A 17,110-nucleotide genomic window follows, 5' to 3' on the forward strand; every position below is an offset into this window, starting at 1 on the left:
AGACGAATAACATATTATTGCTTGTGTGTAGTATACTTTAAACAATATGCAAGGTGTCATTGGGGAGGAAGAGCATCAGAATAAAATTTCTTCAAGCTTTCACCTCCCAAGTGATGGCACCTTATTACTAGAGCCTTAGTATGTGGTGTCAGTGTTTATTTGTTTCATGACTATTTAGCCTGTTGTGTTGTTTGTGATTGTGTTATGGCATGCAGTGTCAAGTGGTGTTGGTTTGGGTCCCTTACATGTTGATCCCTTTTGAGTCATGTTCACTTAGTGTGCTGGTTCCTTCTCCTGTTTCGGAATCTTTGGTTGTGCTTGTGTCCTCCCATGTGGTTTACTGTGTTGTTTGTGCTTGTCTATGCCTCCTCCCATATGAGTTTTGGCACTTGTATTCTTCATGCAGTATGATCAATACGATAGTGGCTACACTATTTATTGTGCTCCAATCATCGGAATTACACATTATTCTGGGAATGTCAGTGTCATTCCGAATAGATCTCACATGCACTAGTGTGTTTCATAGCGGTGTGAGGTGTTCTGGTCTCCCAGTTTCTCTGCAAATGCATATTTCATCGTAAGTCAGTCCTATGCAATTTAAGTGTACCACATACACCCCATGGCCAGTCAGAAAACAGAACACCCCCCCAGCTTGGGTCGAATTGTAATCTTTCACGTACATCAGGAATGAAAGAGTGTACTCAGCAACCCTTGTTAGATGCGTCCCACCCTCTCTGACATGTTTGAAACCACCATTGTTTCATTTTTGCTTTGTTTATCATGTTGGTTCCTGTAATTATGGTGACATGATACGATTACTTACGAAGAATGTGTGGACGTCTGACATTCCGGACGACTTGGTGGATTGGGAAGAAGACATTGAATAAAAAAAAAAAAAAAAAAAAAAAAAAAAAAAAATGAAAGTGAAGCAGAATTGTCGGAAGATAGTGAAATACGTCCAAGAATTCGGCGAACACTCCATTTGCCAGCTGATTTGGATGAATCAGAAGAAGAAGCCAGTGAACAGTGGTCAGACTGATTTACCGAGGACCAATAATAAATTTGAAGGATCTCCAGGTCCAAACATATTTCCAAAGATACAAAATGATACGAATGATCTCTACAATACATTAATGCCACTTCGACTGACACTCAAAGAAAATGTACATTTGACTGACATTCAAAGAACCAGTAGAAAAACCAATTACACAATTAAAAAACCTGAAAGTCTATTAGACTACAGCAAATACATGAAAGGAGTGGACCAGGCAGACCGATATTTGAGTTATTACCCTATATACAGAAAAACTATAAAATGGTCAAAAAAGGTTTGCAAGTATCTCTTTAATTGCGCATTATTTAATGTGTTCCGTACATGGCAATATTTCAATACAGACCACAAGTGTCTCAGATTTCACGACTTTTTATTGAAAGTGTCCGATTGGTGGATAAAAGACCATGTACCTGCTTCTGAGCAAAACTTGTCGGTTGCCACTACATCGTGCACGTCTCATCAAGAGCCGGTTGACAGACTTTTCGGTCACATAAAGCAACACCAGTTAATACTTATTTCCGAAACAAATAAACGAAAACAAAAAAACTGCCGTGTATGTTCCAAAAACAAAAAAGGAGAACAACAAACTTAATGTGCAAGTCTTGCAGAGTTGCATTACATCTTGGAGACTGTTTTGCAGCATATCATACAAAAGAGAAATACTAAGTACCAAAGACAATGCAAATAAACTATATACAAAACAAACAAATTTTGTATTTATTTATTTATGTATGTAAATCTTCAAAATTTTATGAAAGTAGGGGAACAGGGTGTGAACTTAAAACTAACAATGAGATTAGTAAAACCTAACAATTTATAATCTCCTGATAATGTCAAGAACGGCTGGCAACGAGCCAAGTAATCCGAATTAGTGCTGCCAGTGCCAAACCAATACATTTGTACTAGATATGCGGATGGCAAAGTGTTAACACCTAATTTATGCAGAGTTGTGTTGGCAGTTTGATATGATAGTTGAAAGTCTGTTTTTTGTCACATGCAGTCCAAGATAATATGTGGCTTGCTTCCTCTGTATGCTAGTATTGTCGTAATTTTAGAACTGGGTTCCTCTGTAGTCTGTCTGAGCAATAAGTACACAGTTTTATTGGGTGCTATTTTTAGTTTATTTTCTTTGCACCAACTGTTCATTTTCTGAAGCAGTTGCCTTTTGTCTCTAGTGGTGCTCTCGAGTTGGCTGACACCACTACAAGCAGATCATCTGCATCTGCCACCACACCTCTTACACTATAGTCACCATCCAGGGTGTTCGGCAAGGGGTCAATTGCGATATCCGAAAATATTGGTCCGCAGATCGAGCCCTGCGGACATCCCTTTGTTATTCTCTTGACAACCTTGTGTGTACCAGCCGTCCATTCTGCCTCTGCAATAGTTGAGGAGGCTATAGTAGAGTGAAGCTGATGGCCTCATTTCCCTTAACCTGGCGAACAGGGACGGCCACCACAGATTGTCAAAAGCCCCAGCGATTAGTATGGCGGCCACGTATTTGTTGCTGATGCTATTTGTTACTGTCAGTGCTTGGTTGATGGCGTTTCCTATTGACTACCTTCCCTGAATCCAAATTGATGAGGCACATTGGGCTGAGGCAGCATCTGTGCGATTGTAAGCGGTCACACAGGAACCTTTCCTGTAACTTTGTGAGAGTGTTTATGAGGCAGATCGGTTGGTACATTTTGGGGTCTGCTAGCTCTTTGTCTTGTAATTTCCTGATTGTTACTACATTAGCAATTTTCCACAGGTTTGAAATTCTGCCTGTTAGTAATGCCTCGTTGAACACATTAGTAAGAAAAGGTGTGCTTTGTGTTAGTGTTTGTTTTAATGTTTCTGAAAGTATTTTGTCTGGACCAAGTGCTTTTGGGTTTTAAGCCTGCTGATTGCCGTCACGACTTCTTCTTGTGAGAATGGTGTAGTGACACTGTCAATTATGTATGGTTGCCCATCCTCTCTCTTAGGTCAGTGTGGCGTCACTCGTATTGTGTGGGGTCGTCATCTGGGAGGAGCCTGTTCAGGAGATATTCTGCTGTGCTTCTCCATCCTCTGATAATTGTACCATCAGCTTGTTAGAGTGTTGACAGAACTGTATGTGTCTTAACCTATTCTGTTTCTATCTTGAATGGTTATCCCCAGATGTCATTCTGCAGCTGGGTTTAGACGAAATTGGCCCAATAGTCTTGCCTTGTTGTCTTTAGTTGTTTGGTATTTATGTTACATGTCAAGTCTTATCTGTCTTTCAGGATCTGTCTTTGCTTGTTGGTAGTACTTTCTTTTATCCCGTGAACCCTTTCTTAATCTTACCATTTCTATCAACCATGGTTGTTTCTGTACCCACCCAGTTTTTGCACATGATGTAGTTGTTTCCAGTGCTCTTTGTAGGACCTCTGTCATTGGTGACATATGTGTTATCCATGGTCCGTGATTTTTAATAACTTTCCTCAGTAATTTTGAGTAGTTTTTGTAGTTTAAAACAACTGCAGCACGATCTTTACTTGTCCTTGCCAACGGACAATTCCCTTTTACTTTCACAAGATTCTTTAATCCCTCTAGTGATTCATGGTTTTCTACATAGCTGTTAAATTTCCTCTCTGATTAGCTTAATCTGAAAGCTACACTACTGGCCATTAAAATTGCTACACCAAGAAGAAATGCAGATGATAAATGGGTCTTCATTGGACAAATATATTATACTAGAACTGACATGTGATTACATTTCCACGCAATTTGGGTGCATAGATCCTGAGAAATCAGGACTCAGAACAACCACATATGGCCGTAGTAACGGCTTTGATACGCCTGGGCATTGAGTCAAACAGAGTTTGGATGCCGTGTAGAGGTACAGCTTCAACACGATACCACAGTTCATCATGAGTAGTGACTGGCGTATTGTGACAAGCCAGTTGTTCGGCCACCATTGACCAGACGTTTTCAATTGGTGAGAGAACTTGAGAATGTGCTGGCCAGGGCAGCAGTTTAACATTTTCTGTATCCAGAAAGGCCCGTACAGGACTTGCAACATGCAGTTGTGCATTATCCTGCTGAAATGTAGGGTTTCACAGGGATCGAATGAAGGGTAGAGCCACGGGTCGTAACACATCTGAAATGTAATATCCACTGTTCAAAGTGCCGTCAATGCAAACAAGAGGTGACCAAGACGTGTAACCAATGGCACCCCATACCATTATGCCGGGTGATGCGCCAGTATGGCGACGACGAATACATGCTTCCAATGTGCGTTCACCGCAATGTCACCAAACACGGATGCGACCATCATGATGCTGTAAGCAGAACCTGGATTCATCCAAAAAAAAAAAATGACGTTTTGCCATTTGTGCACCCAGGTTTGTCGTTGTACACCATCACAGGCGCTCCTGTCTGTCACGCAGCGTCAAGGGTAACCACAGCCATGGTCTCCAAACTGATAGTCCATGCTGCAGCAAACGTCGCCAAACTATTCGTGCAGACGGTTGTTGCCTTGCAAATGTCCCCATCTGGTGACTCAGGGATCGAGATGTGGCTGCACGATCCGTTACAGCCCTGTGGATAAGATGCCTGTCATCTCGACTGCTACTGATATGAGGCCGTTCAGATCCAGCACAACGTTCCGGATTACCCTCCTGAACCCACCGATTCCATATTCTGCAACAGTCATTGGATTTCGACCAACGCGAGCAGCAATGTCGCGATACGATAAACTGCAATTGTGATAGGCTACAATCCGACCTTTATCAAAGTCGGAAACGTGATGGTACGGATTTCTCCTTCTTACACGAGGCATCACAACAATGTTTCACCAGGCAATGCCGGTCAACTGCTGTTTGTGTAAGAGAAATTGGTCGGAAACTTTCCTCATGTCAGCATGTTGTAGGTGTCGGCACCGGTGCCAACCTTGTGTGAATGCTCTGACAAGCTAATCATTTGCATATTACAGCATCTTCTTCCTGTCGGTTAAATTTTGCGTCTGTAGCATATCATCTTCGTGGTGTAGCAATTTTAATGGCCAGTAGTATATTTTCAAATACTGATACGAATTTATCATAGAACGGGTTAAATTTTATGCCAGGATTTGGTTTATTATAAATTTCATCCCTGGTCATCTCGTCAACTATTCTTAAAAATCTTTGTTCTGGAATCATTAATTATTCTAGCTGATTTACACTGAGGAGTGTGTATACTGTAATACATTATCTCATTTATCCTCCTAACTACCTGTGCATCATGAGCAGAAAGAGCATTTCTTATTGGGTGTACATTTTTTTATTTTCTTGAGCTTCATCAGAGAAAACATTATCAGTCAGATTCCTACCATCTTCATCCACATGTGTTGGAAAGTTAATTACCGAGATCAAATGGTAGAATCCAAATAAGGATTTTTTTCCAATCACGAGGCTTTAGAAAATTTGCAATGAAATCACCACCCATTACCAACTGCTTGCTGCTGTCTTACATAGGAATCCAAAAATCCTCACAAACAGTTCAAAATTTCCCTGTAAGTGAACTACTTTTCAGTATTAATTCAGAAGCACACACTTCTAAAGTGCTAATTGCTACAAAATCTACTTTTCTCAATGTTTTTGTAAGTATTTTCTTTATGTATGCAACAACTCCTTTCCCCCTATTAGTTCTGCAAGACTAAGATGCCAGAGCGAAATCTCTTATATGTAACTTTTCTAATCCCGTGGTCAATGTGGAGGCTGGCCGTGTGGCATCGCCCGCTCTCCCTGTGAGTGGACATGTGGCTGCTCCTTCAGCAAGGTCCGTGCAGGTACACGGGGGGAGGGGTTTATTAGTGATTGGGAGTTCCAACGTCAGGCGGGTGATGGAGCCCCTTAGGGAAATAACGGAAAGGTCGGGGAAGAAGGCCAGTGTTCACTCTGTCTGCTTGCCGGGGGGGTCTCATCCGAGATGTTGAGGAGGCCCTGCCGGCGGCAACAGAGAGCACTGGGTGCACCCGACTGCAAATTGTTGCTCATGTCAGCACCAATGACTCCTGCCGCCTGGGTTCAGAGGTCACCCTCAGTTCATACAGACGGTTGGCGGAGTTGGTGAAGGCGCAAAGCCTCGCTTGCGGGGTGGAATCTGAGATAACTATTTGTGGTATCGTTCCCAGAACCGATCGCGGTCCTCTGGTTTGGAGCCGAGTGGAAGGCTTAAACCAGAGGCTCAGACGATTCTGCGGAGCTGCTATTGGGTGGAGAAATGTAGGGTCCCCCTGAATAGGTCAGGCGTGCACTACATGCAGGAAGTGGCTACAAGGGTAGCGGAGTAGGTGTGGAGTGCACATGTGGGTTTTTTGGGTTAGAGAATTCCCTCCCTAGGCCCAACAAGGCGCCTCCTGAGATGCGGCAAGGTAGGAGTAGGCAAAATGCAACAAGGAATAACAATACTAATGTGCTAATAGTTAACTGCAGGAGTGTGTATAGAAAGGTCCCAGAACTGCTCTCATTAATAAATGATCACAATGCCCACATAGTACTATGGTCAGAAAGTTGGCTGAAACCAGATGTAAACAGTAATGAAATTCTAAACTCAGATTGGAATGTCTACCGCAGAGACAGGCTGGACAGTGAAGGGGGAGGCGTGTTTATAGCGATAAGAAGTCCAATAGTATCGAAGGAAATTGACGGAGATCCGAAATGTGAAATAATTTGGGTGAAGGTAACGGTTAAAGCAGGCTCAGACATGGTAATTGGATGTCTCTATAGGCCCCTGGCTCAGCAGCTGTTGTGGCTGAGCACCTGAAGGATAATTTGGAAAATATTTCGAGTAGATTTCCCCACCATGTTATAGTTCTGGGTGGAGATTTTAATTTGTCGGATATAGACTGGGAGACTCAAATGTTCATAACGGGTGGCAGGGACAAAGAATCCAGTGACATTTTTTTAAGTGCTTTTTCTGAAAACTACCTTGAGCAGTTAAACAGAGAACCGACTCGTGGTGATAACATATTAGACCTTCTGGTGACAAACAGACCCAAACTATTTGAAACAGTTAACGCAGAACAGGGAATCAGCGATCATAAAGCGGTTACTGCATCGATGATTTCAGCCGTAAATAGAAATATTAAAAAAGGTAGGAAGATTTTTCTGTTTAGTTGAAGTTTCGAGAACATACCTTCACCAAGGAATCAAGCAGTATATTGCTCCCTCCTACGTATATCTTGCGAAGAGACCATGAGGATAAAATCAGAGAGATTAGAGCCCACACAGAGGCATACCAACAATCCTTTCCACAAACAATATGAGACTGGAATAGAAGAGAGAACCGATAGAGGTACTCAAGGTACCCTACGCCACACACTGTCAGGTGGCTTGCAGAGTATGGATGTAGATGTGGTGCTCAAGACAGGCACAGACAAGAAGCTCTTCTACCATGTTTTCTAATATTATGATGAAGTAAGCTAAACTTACATTTCTATGCATTCTTAAGCATCTTGCAGTGTTCTTCTGTTGTCTGAACTTCTTTTACAACAAGGTGCCTGATTATAGACTCTAATCTAAAACAGATACCCCTCTTCACCATTAACTACTTGCCTACCTTTCCCCCCTCTTAATTAGGTGAAGCTATATCTAGTAAATCCCCACCTCCTAAATGTAGCAACAGGCACTGTATATATGAGATTTCTTTATTTCATTCAGCAGCAGCCTGCTTAGCTCTGTACACACAGTTAATAGCAGTCCTAATAACCCAGTACTGGTCATGGCACTGTAGGGCTTTTGTAAAACTCACACTTGGGTGGGAAGTTGCCACTCCTATTCCATACAGGCCATGCCCAATGCTGTTATTTCTGTCACTAGCCAGGTTGTACACTGCTCCACCTGCTATGATCACCTGACCTCCTTTCTCAAAATCCTTACACAAATTCCCCATGTCCCTGTCACCTGGATAATATTAGCAATTGGTTTCATAATACTTGTGACCTGGCATCCTGTTCCTCCTTTGTCTTATACTATTGCACTCCTACCATGGCTTATACCAAGCAACAAGACTCTTTCTTCCTAACCTCTTTTCTTATTGATATAAACTTAATTTCTTTATTAGAAATCTGCTACACCTTACTGTAGCTGGATGAGACTCTTCCTGTCCTACTTCAGGTACAAAGTTAAACTTGATGGATACTCTAAGCTCAAATGTAGTTGAGGTTGAAGATCTGTTTCCCCTCTTCCCATTACTTGTTACCTTTACTCAGTTCCCACAGTCATTTCCCCCTTTCAACCTATATAGTTCAAATTTCGTGTGCTCTAATTCAGCCTGAAGGGCACATGTCTTTGCTCCCTGGCCAGCGTTTCTCTTTTCTTTTTTGCAGAACCTACAGTTCAATGGGAGTGCCTCACCGGGTTCTCCATTCAATTCTCCAAAACAATTGCCTCAGTGGAATTCTTGCTCACAATCTAAATGTACCACTCCATATCCGACTACCCTATGGCAACATCCACACTTGTCACACGTAACAACACAGACTGAGCACTTTAAAGTAGAACTAAAGCAATTAAGGCACTTTACACTGGTGTAACTTATCCACAATAAAAAGCAACTTTTAATTACTATCAATCATGAGAATCACTTGATGTTAGACCACATTTACAATCAGCAAAAATACGGCCTGCTGTGCGACGTCTGGATTCCATTACGAAGTGTGTGCTCCATGATCACACAACAAGTATTACAAACAAGGAAAACGACAACATTGGTCATACAAATTTTAAACCATTTTTTTTATTATTATTGCATATCGATTTCAATTAGAGTGTGATCGTCTTCAGTGCAAGAGTAAGTCCTGTGAACTCATACAATCACAAACAAAATACAACTTCAGACACAAGTGTTTATTGTGAAAAACATGCCAATTAGCAAGGAAGTTTGAATCTTACCTGCTAGTTTGCATGCTCTTCACAATAAATACCTGTGTGTGAAGTTGTATTTTGTGCGTGATTGTATGAGTCCACAGGACTTACTCTTGCACTGAACACAATCACACTGTGATTGAAATCAATATGCGCTAATAATAACAACAACAATAACAATAAAAGTGGTATTATATTTACGCGGCCAATGCTGGAATTTCCCTTGTTTGCAAACTTTGATTTTATTTGATAAACAAATGCAAAGCCTCAGATCACAAAATCTTCAATTGTCCAGATGAAGTAGATATAAAGGAGCAACTTACATATGAAATATGCAGCGACAAACAAGTGGCAGGATCACTGGGAAGTCGTCACTGTCACAAATAACATCATGTAGCGACCACTGTACTGCAGCCGCAAGATTGGGGAAAGAGACTGTAAGGTTGCTAGCCAAAAATCAGTGGTGTGCACAGAAACCTTCAAGTAAGAGGAAATGGGGGGGGGGGGGGGGTGATGAGTTTTTGGATTAATGCATTCATCTGAAGGTATGTAAGTGCCCTGCCAGTGGGTAAATAAAGTTTACAAATGGAGATTGCTGGAATCATTCACACTAACGCCACTATAGCCTCCAATGCAGTATCTGGGAGGAGGCAGGAGGTGGGGGGAGGGAATCCACTCACTGATGACAACTCTGTGAAACAATGTAAAGACCTGTCTAGATGTTCTAACATCAGGGCCAGTAAGATTATGGCAGAATGCATGGTAACCTCGTAGAGATGGACAATGTTCATCAATAAAATGCGTTTCTTGGAGTACTGCACAGATTGCAGATCAGGATGAAATTACTTGCTGCTGAAGTCCAGGCAGGTGGCAATAATATCCATGGCAGTTCCACTGAATTATCATGTTAAGGAAGTTCTGGATACATGTGAAGGGGCCATAAGGGCAGGTCATGCCCAAAAATCACTCTGTCACTGATGGGGGTGTAACAACATCAATAAACATAGTTAGTGAGTCCAACAGCGTGGGGGATCTGGAATCTCCAGGGTCCCCAAAGTAACCTTCTCTTAAGATTTCTTCTTTCTCTCTTTTGCTGCGTTTGGTGGTCAAGAATCTTGTGACAGCTTATTCACAGTAGGCGTAGGAACTAAAGAGGGCAGGTGACAGCTTGCTGGTCTGTAGAACATGGACAGATGGTTCCAGAAAGGGAACCCTGTCACCGGTAGATGCCTCACTTTTTTTATTTGGTTTGCTGCTTTACTGTTTCTGAATTACTGTTGGAGTAGTACACATTTTGACAGCAGTACAGGCACACTGCTATCAAATGGGAGGATTTTACAATAGTTGTGTGGGTGCAAACCCTCGTCTCCTATTACTAAATAAGCGGGTTGACCACAGAACATTCTAAAAAGACTATATTTTCATCAAAGCTGTTAAAGGGCTGTAATGTCTCCTTAAAACCTCCTTTACATCGTAGTGAATGCAAGTAAACAAGAACATTTATGGAGAACTCACGTTTTCACTGTCATTCACTTGTGCCTGTGAACAAACATTTAAATTGGAGGGAACCAGAGAGATCATGCATAGTGTGCCAACTCTAGGAGTGCTGTGATGTTTTTTGGCACTAACAATCGCCAAGCAGATTTCACTCAAAAAATACTTGTTATATGTAATATGTAAGACTGTGGTATTCAGACTGCATTAGTCTTCATGGCAAGTGTGTTGATTCAGAAAAAGCAAAATGGCATAGGAAAACAATAATGTAGTCCTGTCTGAAGTGTTAAGTACTTGGAGGTAATGCAGCATTTAACACTGAACTCTAGCCTTCCATAGTATTATTCCAAACCTTTGCACACATCTAGGTTGACACTTTTCACTGGTTTCTTATTACAACTGAGGGAGAAACCTAGAAGCACAATACTAATAATTGCCAAGCAACATAACATGAAGAAATGTTAGCACCTGCACACTGTTCATGGGCAACTGGTGACATACGTTGTAACTGTATCATTTGAACAGCTGCTGTATCTCAGTTCCCAATGTTTGCAATGACATTCATGAAGTAATTCTACAATTTTATTAAAATATATATCGGTAATACAGTCCCAATAAAATATGATTACTGAAATGTGAAGGTGCTTACAACTTGTCACATAAGTTACTTAATAATATCTGCCAAGTTTGTTAAAGGGCAGATAGCCTAATTATGGGAAAATGATTTTTTGTTTATTCTGTTGTTATGCCTCCATCAAAAAACCTCTGAAATGACAGTGATACATCGGCAATGTAATTATAGGTGCAATGAACATAAGCTATGAGAACGATCAGGTATTTCGTATGTTTTTAATTTTATATATCATAATAGATATATACTGGTGCTTGTTTCCTTTAAGAAAATTTATTGTGTTGTCCTTTTTTAATAAAAATTAATATAAAGCTCGTATTTATTCCTACCTGATGGAAGCATCTGATGTATGTGTTGTGCTTCTCATTTCCACAGTTGGCCCTTTACTTACAGTGTTAGTGGCTCTTCCACTTCATGCTGCTGTTGGTAATTTGTTTATATTGGTCATAGTCAGTCGGGTGACAGTACACAGTAACCAATGAGAATCACTGAATCTAAGGACTTGTTTTGGCAGAAGATATGAAATGATTATTTGAACTATTTTTGAGGAGGAATAAGTTTTTAATGTGAGGTCATTAGAGATTGAGCATAAACTCAGATTAGGGAAGGATGGTGAAGGAAAGCGGTTGTTCCCAACATATGTTTTAAGTGATTTGGGGAAATCAAGGAAAATCTAAATCAGGATGGTCGGACATGAGATTGAACATCATCTTCCTGAATGCGAGTCCAGTGGGCTAACCACCGCTCTACTACCTACTCAGGAAATTGGTTTTAACATCGACAGTGTGAGATTGACAATACTGGACAGCTTGAGATTGACAATACTGGATAGCATAAGGCTGACAGCACTGACCTGGCCATTATGGATTATACAATTGTTTACTGTCTTTATATGTACCTCTTGTATTGTTTGTTGCTCAGAGTATGATAGGATTTGGCTCGGTGAATGATGGGAAATGAACAAGATAAATGAGAACTTTGTGATTAGATGAGGTGGCAGAACCAACGAGAAAATAGTGTTTGATAAATGTTGTCATGATGTGGGCCATAAGAAAATATGTAGTGGCATAATGGACTTTTCCTCCACTCATGTTCATTGCCGTTTGCAACACACAACCAAGCTTTAATATTGGAATATGACAAGAAGCTTAAAGTGCTTCAGGAGAAATTTAGTATGAAAACTTCTGTAACAGAAGTGAATCATTTTGCATTGCAGGCTGTAAGTTTACTTATTATCAAAATGTTCAGCCTCTGGCTCCCTGCTTTATTCATATCTTCCTAATTTGTTTTACCTTTAGGCCTATGTTTGTGCTGAATTGCTCTGGATACTCCTATGTATATTTCAGTCTCTCAATTTAATTCCTGCACATCTTTTCAGTGTGGAAATAACAGCAGAAGCTTTATTAAAGCATTCCACCTTTTCAAGGAATCTTCAGAACTTGCTTGTTTTTCTTACTGAAAATATATCACCAAAGTTGCTGCACTATAGTCATGGTGTGGGAGGATTTATATATCCTACACATCTGTTTCACAAACTGTCAATGAGTGAGAGCCTATTGGTCTGACACAGCAGCAACACTAATATCAACTACAGTTTATTCCTGTTGCACCGGTACATCAACAATTATGGGTTACATATTCGACCATACCCTGCATTTTTTTAATATGGCACAGAAATGAACATTAGCTACATGTCAATTTGTTACCTGAACTAAATTTTCTGCTTTCACACTCACTAGCTCGCCAACTCGAAACCAAACTGTCATCTTCCAATCTAACCTATACCTCAGACTGCCCTACCTATCAGCCTGCCATCACAACTAAGATTTTAGGGTGGGAACAAACACATAACATCAGCCCAGTTATGTAGCTTAGGCAACAAGTTTATGTGCAGTATAGTATTGTTTTATAATTTTCGAAATTAGTTGTGTGTTTCATTCAAATGAATAAACTCGGATGCCCTGCCACAATAAAATTCTCAGATTTGTGCTACAATCAATGAAGAATTAATGTATGGAAAATATTCGTGAAATGAGGCCTGAATCAAAATAGAAAAAAAAAATCATCTTTCATTTGTTCCTTTAACAATCAGGAAACTGGAGAACTTTAAACACTAGTAGTGGGAAAATCCATCCACTTCACGAAGGCGGCCATCCTTTGACAGTCATATAGTATCTGGAATACTGTACATCAGGGGAACCTAATCAGACGTAAAACAGCGAGCAAAATACACTCACCTCAACGAAACTAATTCGAAAATACATGTATATTTACCTAAACTCTGCATTCTTGACTGCTGTACTGAAAGCTTTTCACTGTAATCTTCTAAACAATGTTCAGGAGGTATTTCATCGCTCTTTGGATGGGCTTGCTGTTGAATGCCATGTGTCATCTTCTGGACGTGAATTTCACATACACCATGGATAAAGTAATTTTCTTCACATTTTTGTTAGTACTGGGTAGGAATCTCGGAACCTTAATGTTGCACTTTTTGATACTATCCCGTAAACATTTGCGAAAAGGTTCATTCACTTCATTAAATTCAATAAGCATTGACGCCAATGTACATACACAACTGTTTTGTCAACAACAAATAACAACAACAGAAGCATCACCACCGTTACGTGCTATGTCAACAATGCAAACTATGGACTAGCCCGTCACCAATAGTGCATAATTACTCGTCCGGTGTGCTAACCGCCCAAACAGTGCCCAATCAAACGATTAGCAGCAGACTAAGAGCCACAGCAAAAGCAGTAACATTCAGCAATTTCTCCTCGGGTGATTGCAATCACCTACAACACAAGCACAAGTGCTGGCTGCATGTACAGCAGCTAGTAATTACATTTGATTAAGGCATTCTTTTCACTGGGCTCAAACGATTATTGTCAGATACGACATGAGTGATTACTCAGACCGGGACCAAATAAACAAGAGAAATAGTATTGTCCAAGAATCTGACAACCAAATGTAAACAAAATTACCACAAACAGTCAGTATTTTATCAACATGCTGGTTGTTATACATACCCCGTTCCAACATCGATGACACATGCAGGCAATCTTCCAGCCATTATGTCACGTAAAATTTAGGTAAATTATGAATTAAGCACAAAAACCACACCTTCTTCCGGCACTGATATCATACTGCAAAGATAATCATTAGCAGCTCCAGTAATCTGCCTTCCTGAAGAGTAGGTATATCTTTCCTGCCAATGGAAGTGCTCAACAATCTGCATTTAGACACCACCTAGATGGTTGCATGTGATGTTGATTTAGCTGGGTTTCAACTGAGACAAATTTCGTACACGTGCATTTCCCCACCCCTTCCACTCTAAAATATTCTCACATGCCGTTCGCTTTGGCACACACCTGAGTTATAAACTTTACTCAAGGATGCTGCAATATTTATTGACAATATTAGTTTGACGAATCTATAATACATTGAAGTGACCTCACATCGTGAATAATATTGACAAAAATTGTCAGTTAACAATGCGGTTTTACAAAGTTAAGACGTCGAACACCCAAAAGAAAGCCAGTACTGCAAATTCCATAAGCTATGGCTTGCAAACAACAGTCAGCAGTGAAAAAGAGGAGAAGGATCGGAGACTGCTACGAAAAAAACGAGAGACTGGTCAACTGTCAATTTACTGATAAATCAGAGCAACGGATCCAACAGATTTCACAAATTATTTTCCGACGAGTCCTGCACCATGCAGCTAGTTAGTAATATGATCCATAATTAATTTTGCACGATAGATAGTAATGATGTGAAACGAGTCATTATAATTTGTACATACAGTTACATTCTAAACATTTCTATTTTTTTAAAAGATTTACTGATGTGAGTTAGTAATTCCTATCCATAACCTTTTACATTTTACAGTAATAGAAATTCTTCTACATACTAAAAATGTTTCAAGTAGAAACTTTCTCATTTTGTCAACAAATTTTACTTTTGCGTCTGTCAGACATTTTACATCACTGGGTAAATAACGTTAAATTTTTGGTCCGGCATTGTGCATTCCTTTTTGTGCTAATGACAACCTTAATGTGGAATAATGAATGTCATTTTTCCTTCTGGTATTGTAATTACGTACCTCATTGTTACTCTTCAACTGTAGTGGATTATTTACAACAAACTTCATGAGGGAATAAATATACCATGAAGCAGTACTCAGAATGCCGAACTTCTTAAACAGATGTCTATAAGATGATTGTGGGTGAACACCATATGTTATTCTCACAGCACGTTTTTTGTGTAATGAAGACTTCCTTTCTTAAGGATGAATTATCCCATAACATTATTCCATATGACATTATTGAATGGAAATAGGCAAAATACGTCAACTTATTGATTTGTCTCTCCCCAAGATTTTCAATGATTCTAAAGTCAAATGTGGCTGAAGTGAGTTGTTTTAGGAGTTCCAAAGTGTGTTTTTTCCTGTTAAAATTCTCATCAATATGCACTCCTAACAATTTTGAAGATTCCATCTTATTTATTATTTCCTCACTGAGTGTTAAACTTGTCATTGGTGTAGTACCTCTAGATGTGCAGTACTGAATATGTTGGGTCTTTTTAAAATTGAGGGTGAGAGCAAGGTATTAATGCTAATACGAGATAAAATAAAGAAACAAAATATGTTAATGAGCGAGGCAATCGGTTTTGACAAGAGATTAGGAGTAACTTTGACATTTATGCTGACAGTCAGATCTTAAGAATGCTGGACGTTTTGTTCTGTAATGTCAGAATACCCAATCAGTTAAATTCTATGGAAACCTGTGCAGCAGTTATATCTGTTTGGCAAGGTTATGTTCAGGCACTTAACGCAAATCCTTTATTTTTTTATTTTTTGTATGGAAATAGTTTGGTGAACTGACTTGCTTTTATCGCACCTCTTACTAGTCACTGTAGATATATGACCTTTTTTTCCCAAGCGGAAGTAGTTTTTCTAGACTGCTATGGAATTCATTAACCTATGCAATATTTTCAAATTAATAAAGTAAGCAGTGTCATAGAGAATCCACAACTGCCCTTCCTCAAATTCTACATACCATGAGAACCCTCGCACTGGTATTTTAAAAAGCTGCTCGAAAAATTAAATTTGATGTATGATATGCACGGAGGTGCACTGGAAACATAAACAGTGTACCAGGTGGCTGGTTCGTGAATCTCTGTCAACATGTGAAAGGAGAATACTGTCGAACCATAAATACTTCACCTTACACATTCTGTATGTATTGATAACACTGACACTATTTTGAGGACTATCAATATTGCTTATCAATACTTCTAGTACTGATAACACGTCAATACGCGCCCTTTGATAATAAATGCATTGACAGTTTGACAGTATTATTGAACGAGTGAGGGGCCCTTTTTTACGCAGCATTCAACACGATGGAAAGTGAAATTATTCGTATGGGTGTAGCACAGATTATTGTTGAATAGCTTGTAGTGAATTCGGTGAACAAAAAACAGACTTCAGATGTCGGATATGGAAATGGGCATCTTGAAGGAATTGTTTGGGAGATCAAATACGCTAATAACGGAGTACCTAACGAGGAAGAGGTTATTAGAACGAGTAAAATCAATTTTGAAATATTTGGCAGCCATATTTACGGCTCTGTACAAATGTCAGTCTTGGTTGCAGTAATGTATTTATTATATATTTACCAGTGACGAATTTCACCTGATTCATGCACTTTCACACTGACTGAGTATAAGATGGTGTTAGGCACTTAGGATACCAAGCATACAGAACATCCTAACAAATAACTCCTAAGTGCCCTTGTTAAGTTATACAATGTAGTCAAATGAAGGCAAAACAGTGATTACCCCAGACATGAGCAACCACACTTTTGACATGTTTGCATGGTGACAGATCTATGTAGGCATAATTCTGTGGTTCAATCGCTGGGTTACGTCGCATGCCTCAAGAATAATACTGTGCAATGTTGTCAGACTCTTGACGAAGGTAATTATTTACTGGGACTTTATGTATACAAGGTATCTCAATATTTAGCCAATGTGAGGATGCCTTAGTCACGTGAAGAGCATTATTTGTAAATAAAT

The 17,110-nt window shown here is 39.8% G+C and overlaps 1 protein-coding gene across 1 annotated transcript in view; it reads right to left on the reverse strand.

The window, feature by feature from the left end:
* The window catches only part of LOC126187441 (actin-related protein 3), a 102,772-nt gene extending 88,560 nt beyond the window's left edge, over positions 1 to 14,212 (reverse strand). Inside the window, exon 1 of the mRNA XM_049928521.1 lies at positions 14,062 to 14,212. Coding sequence (XP_049784478.1) covers positions 14,062 to 14,105 — 44 coding nt within the window. The 5' untranslated portion in view covers positions 14,106 to 14,212. The remainder of the gene's footprint in view (positions 1 to 14,061) is intronic.
* Between the last annotated feature and the right edge of the window lie 2,898 nt (positions 14,213 to 17,110).

The sequence above is a fragment of the Schistocerca cancellata genome, chromosome 5 (genome assembly GCF_023864275.1).
Source record: "Schistocerca cancellata isolate TAMUIC-IGC-003103 chromosome 5, iqSchCanc2.1, whole genome shotgun sequence".
NCBI classification, from domain to species: Eukaryota; Metazoa; Arthropoda; class Insecta; order Orthoptera; family Acrididae; genus Schistocerca; species Schistocerca cancellata.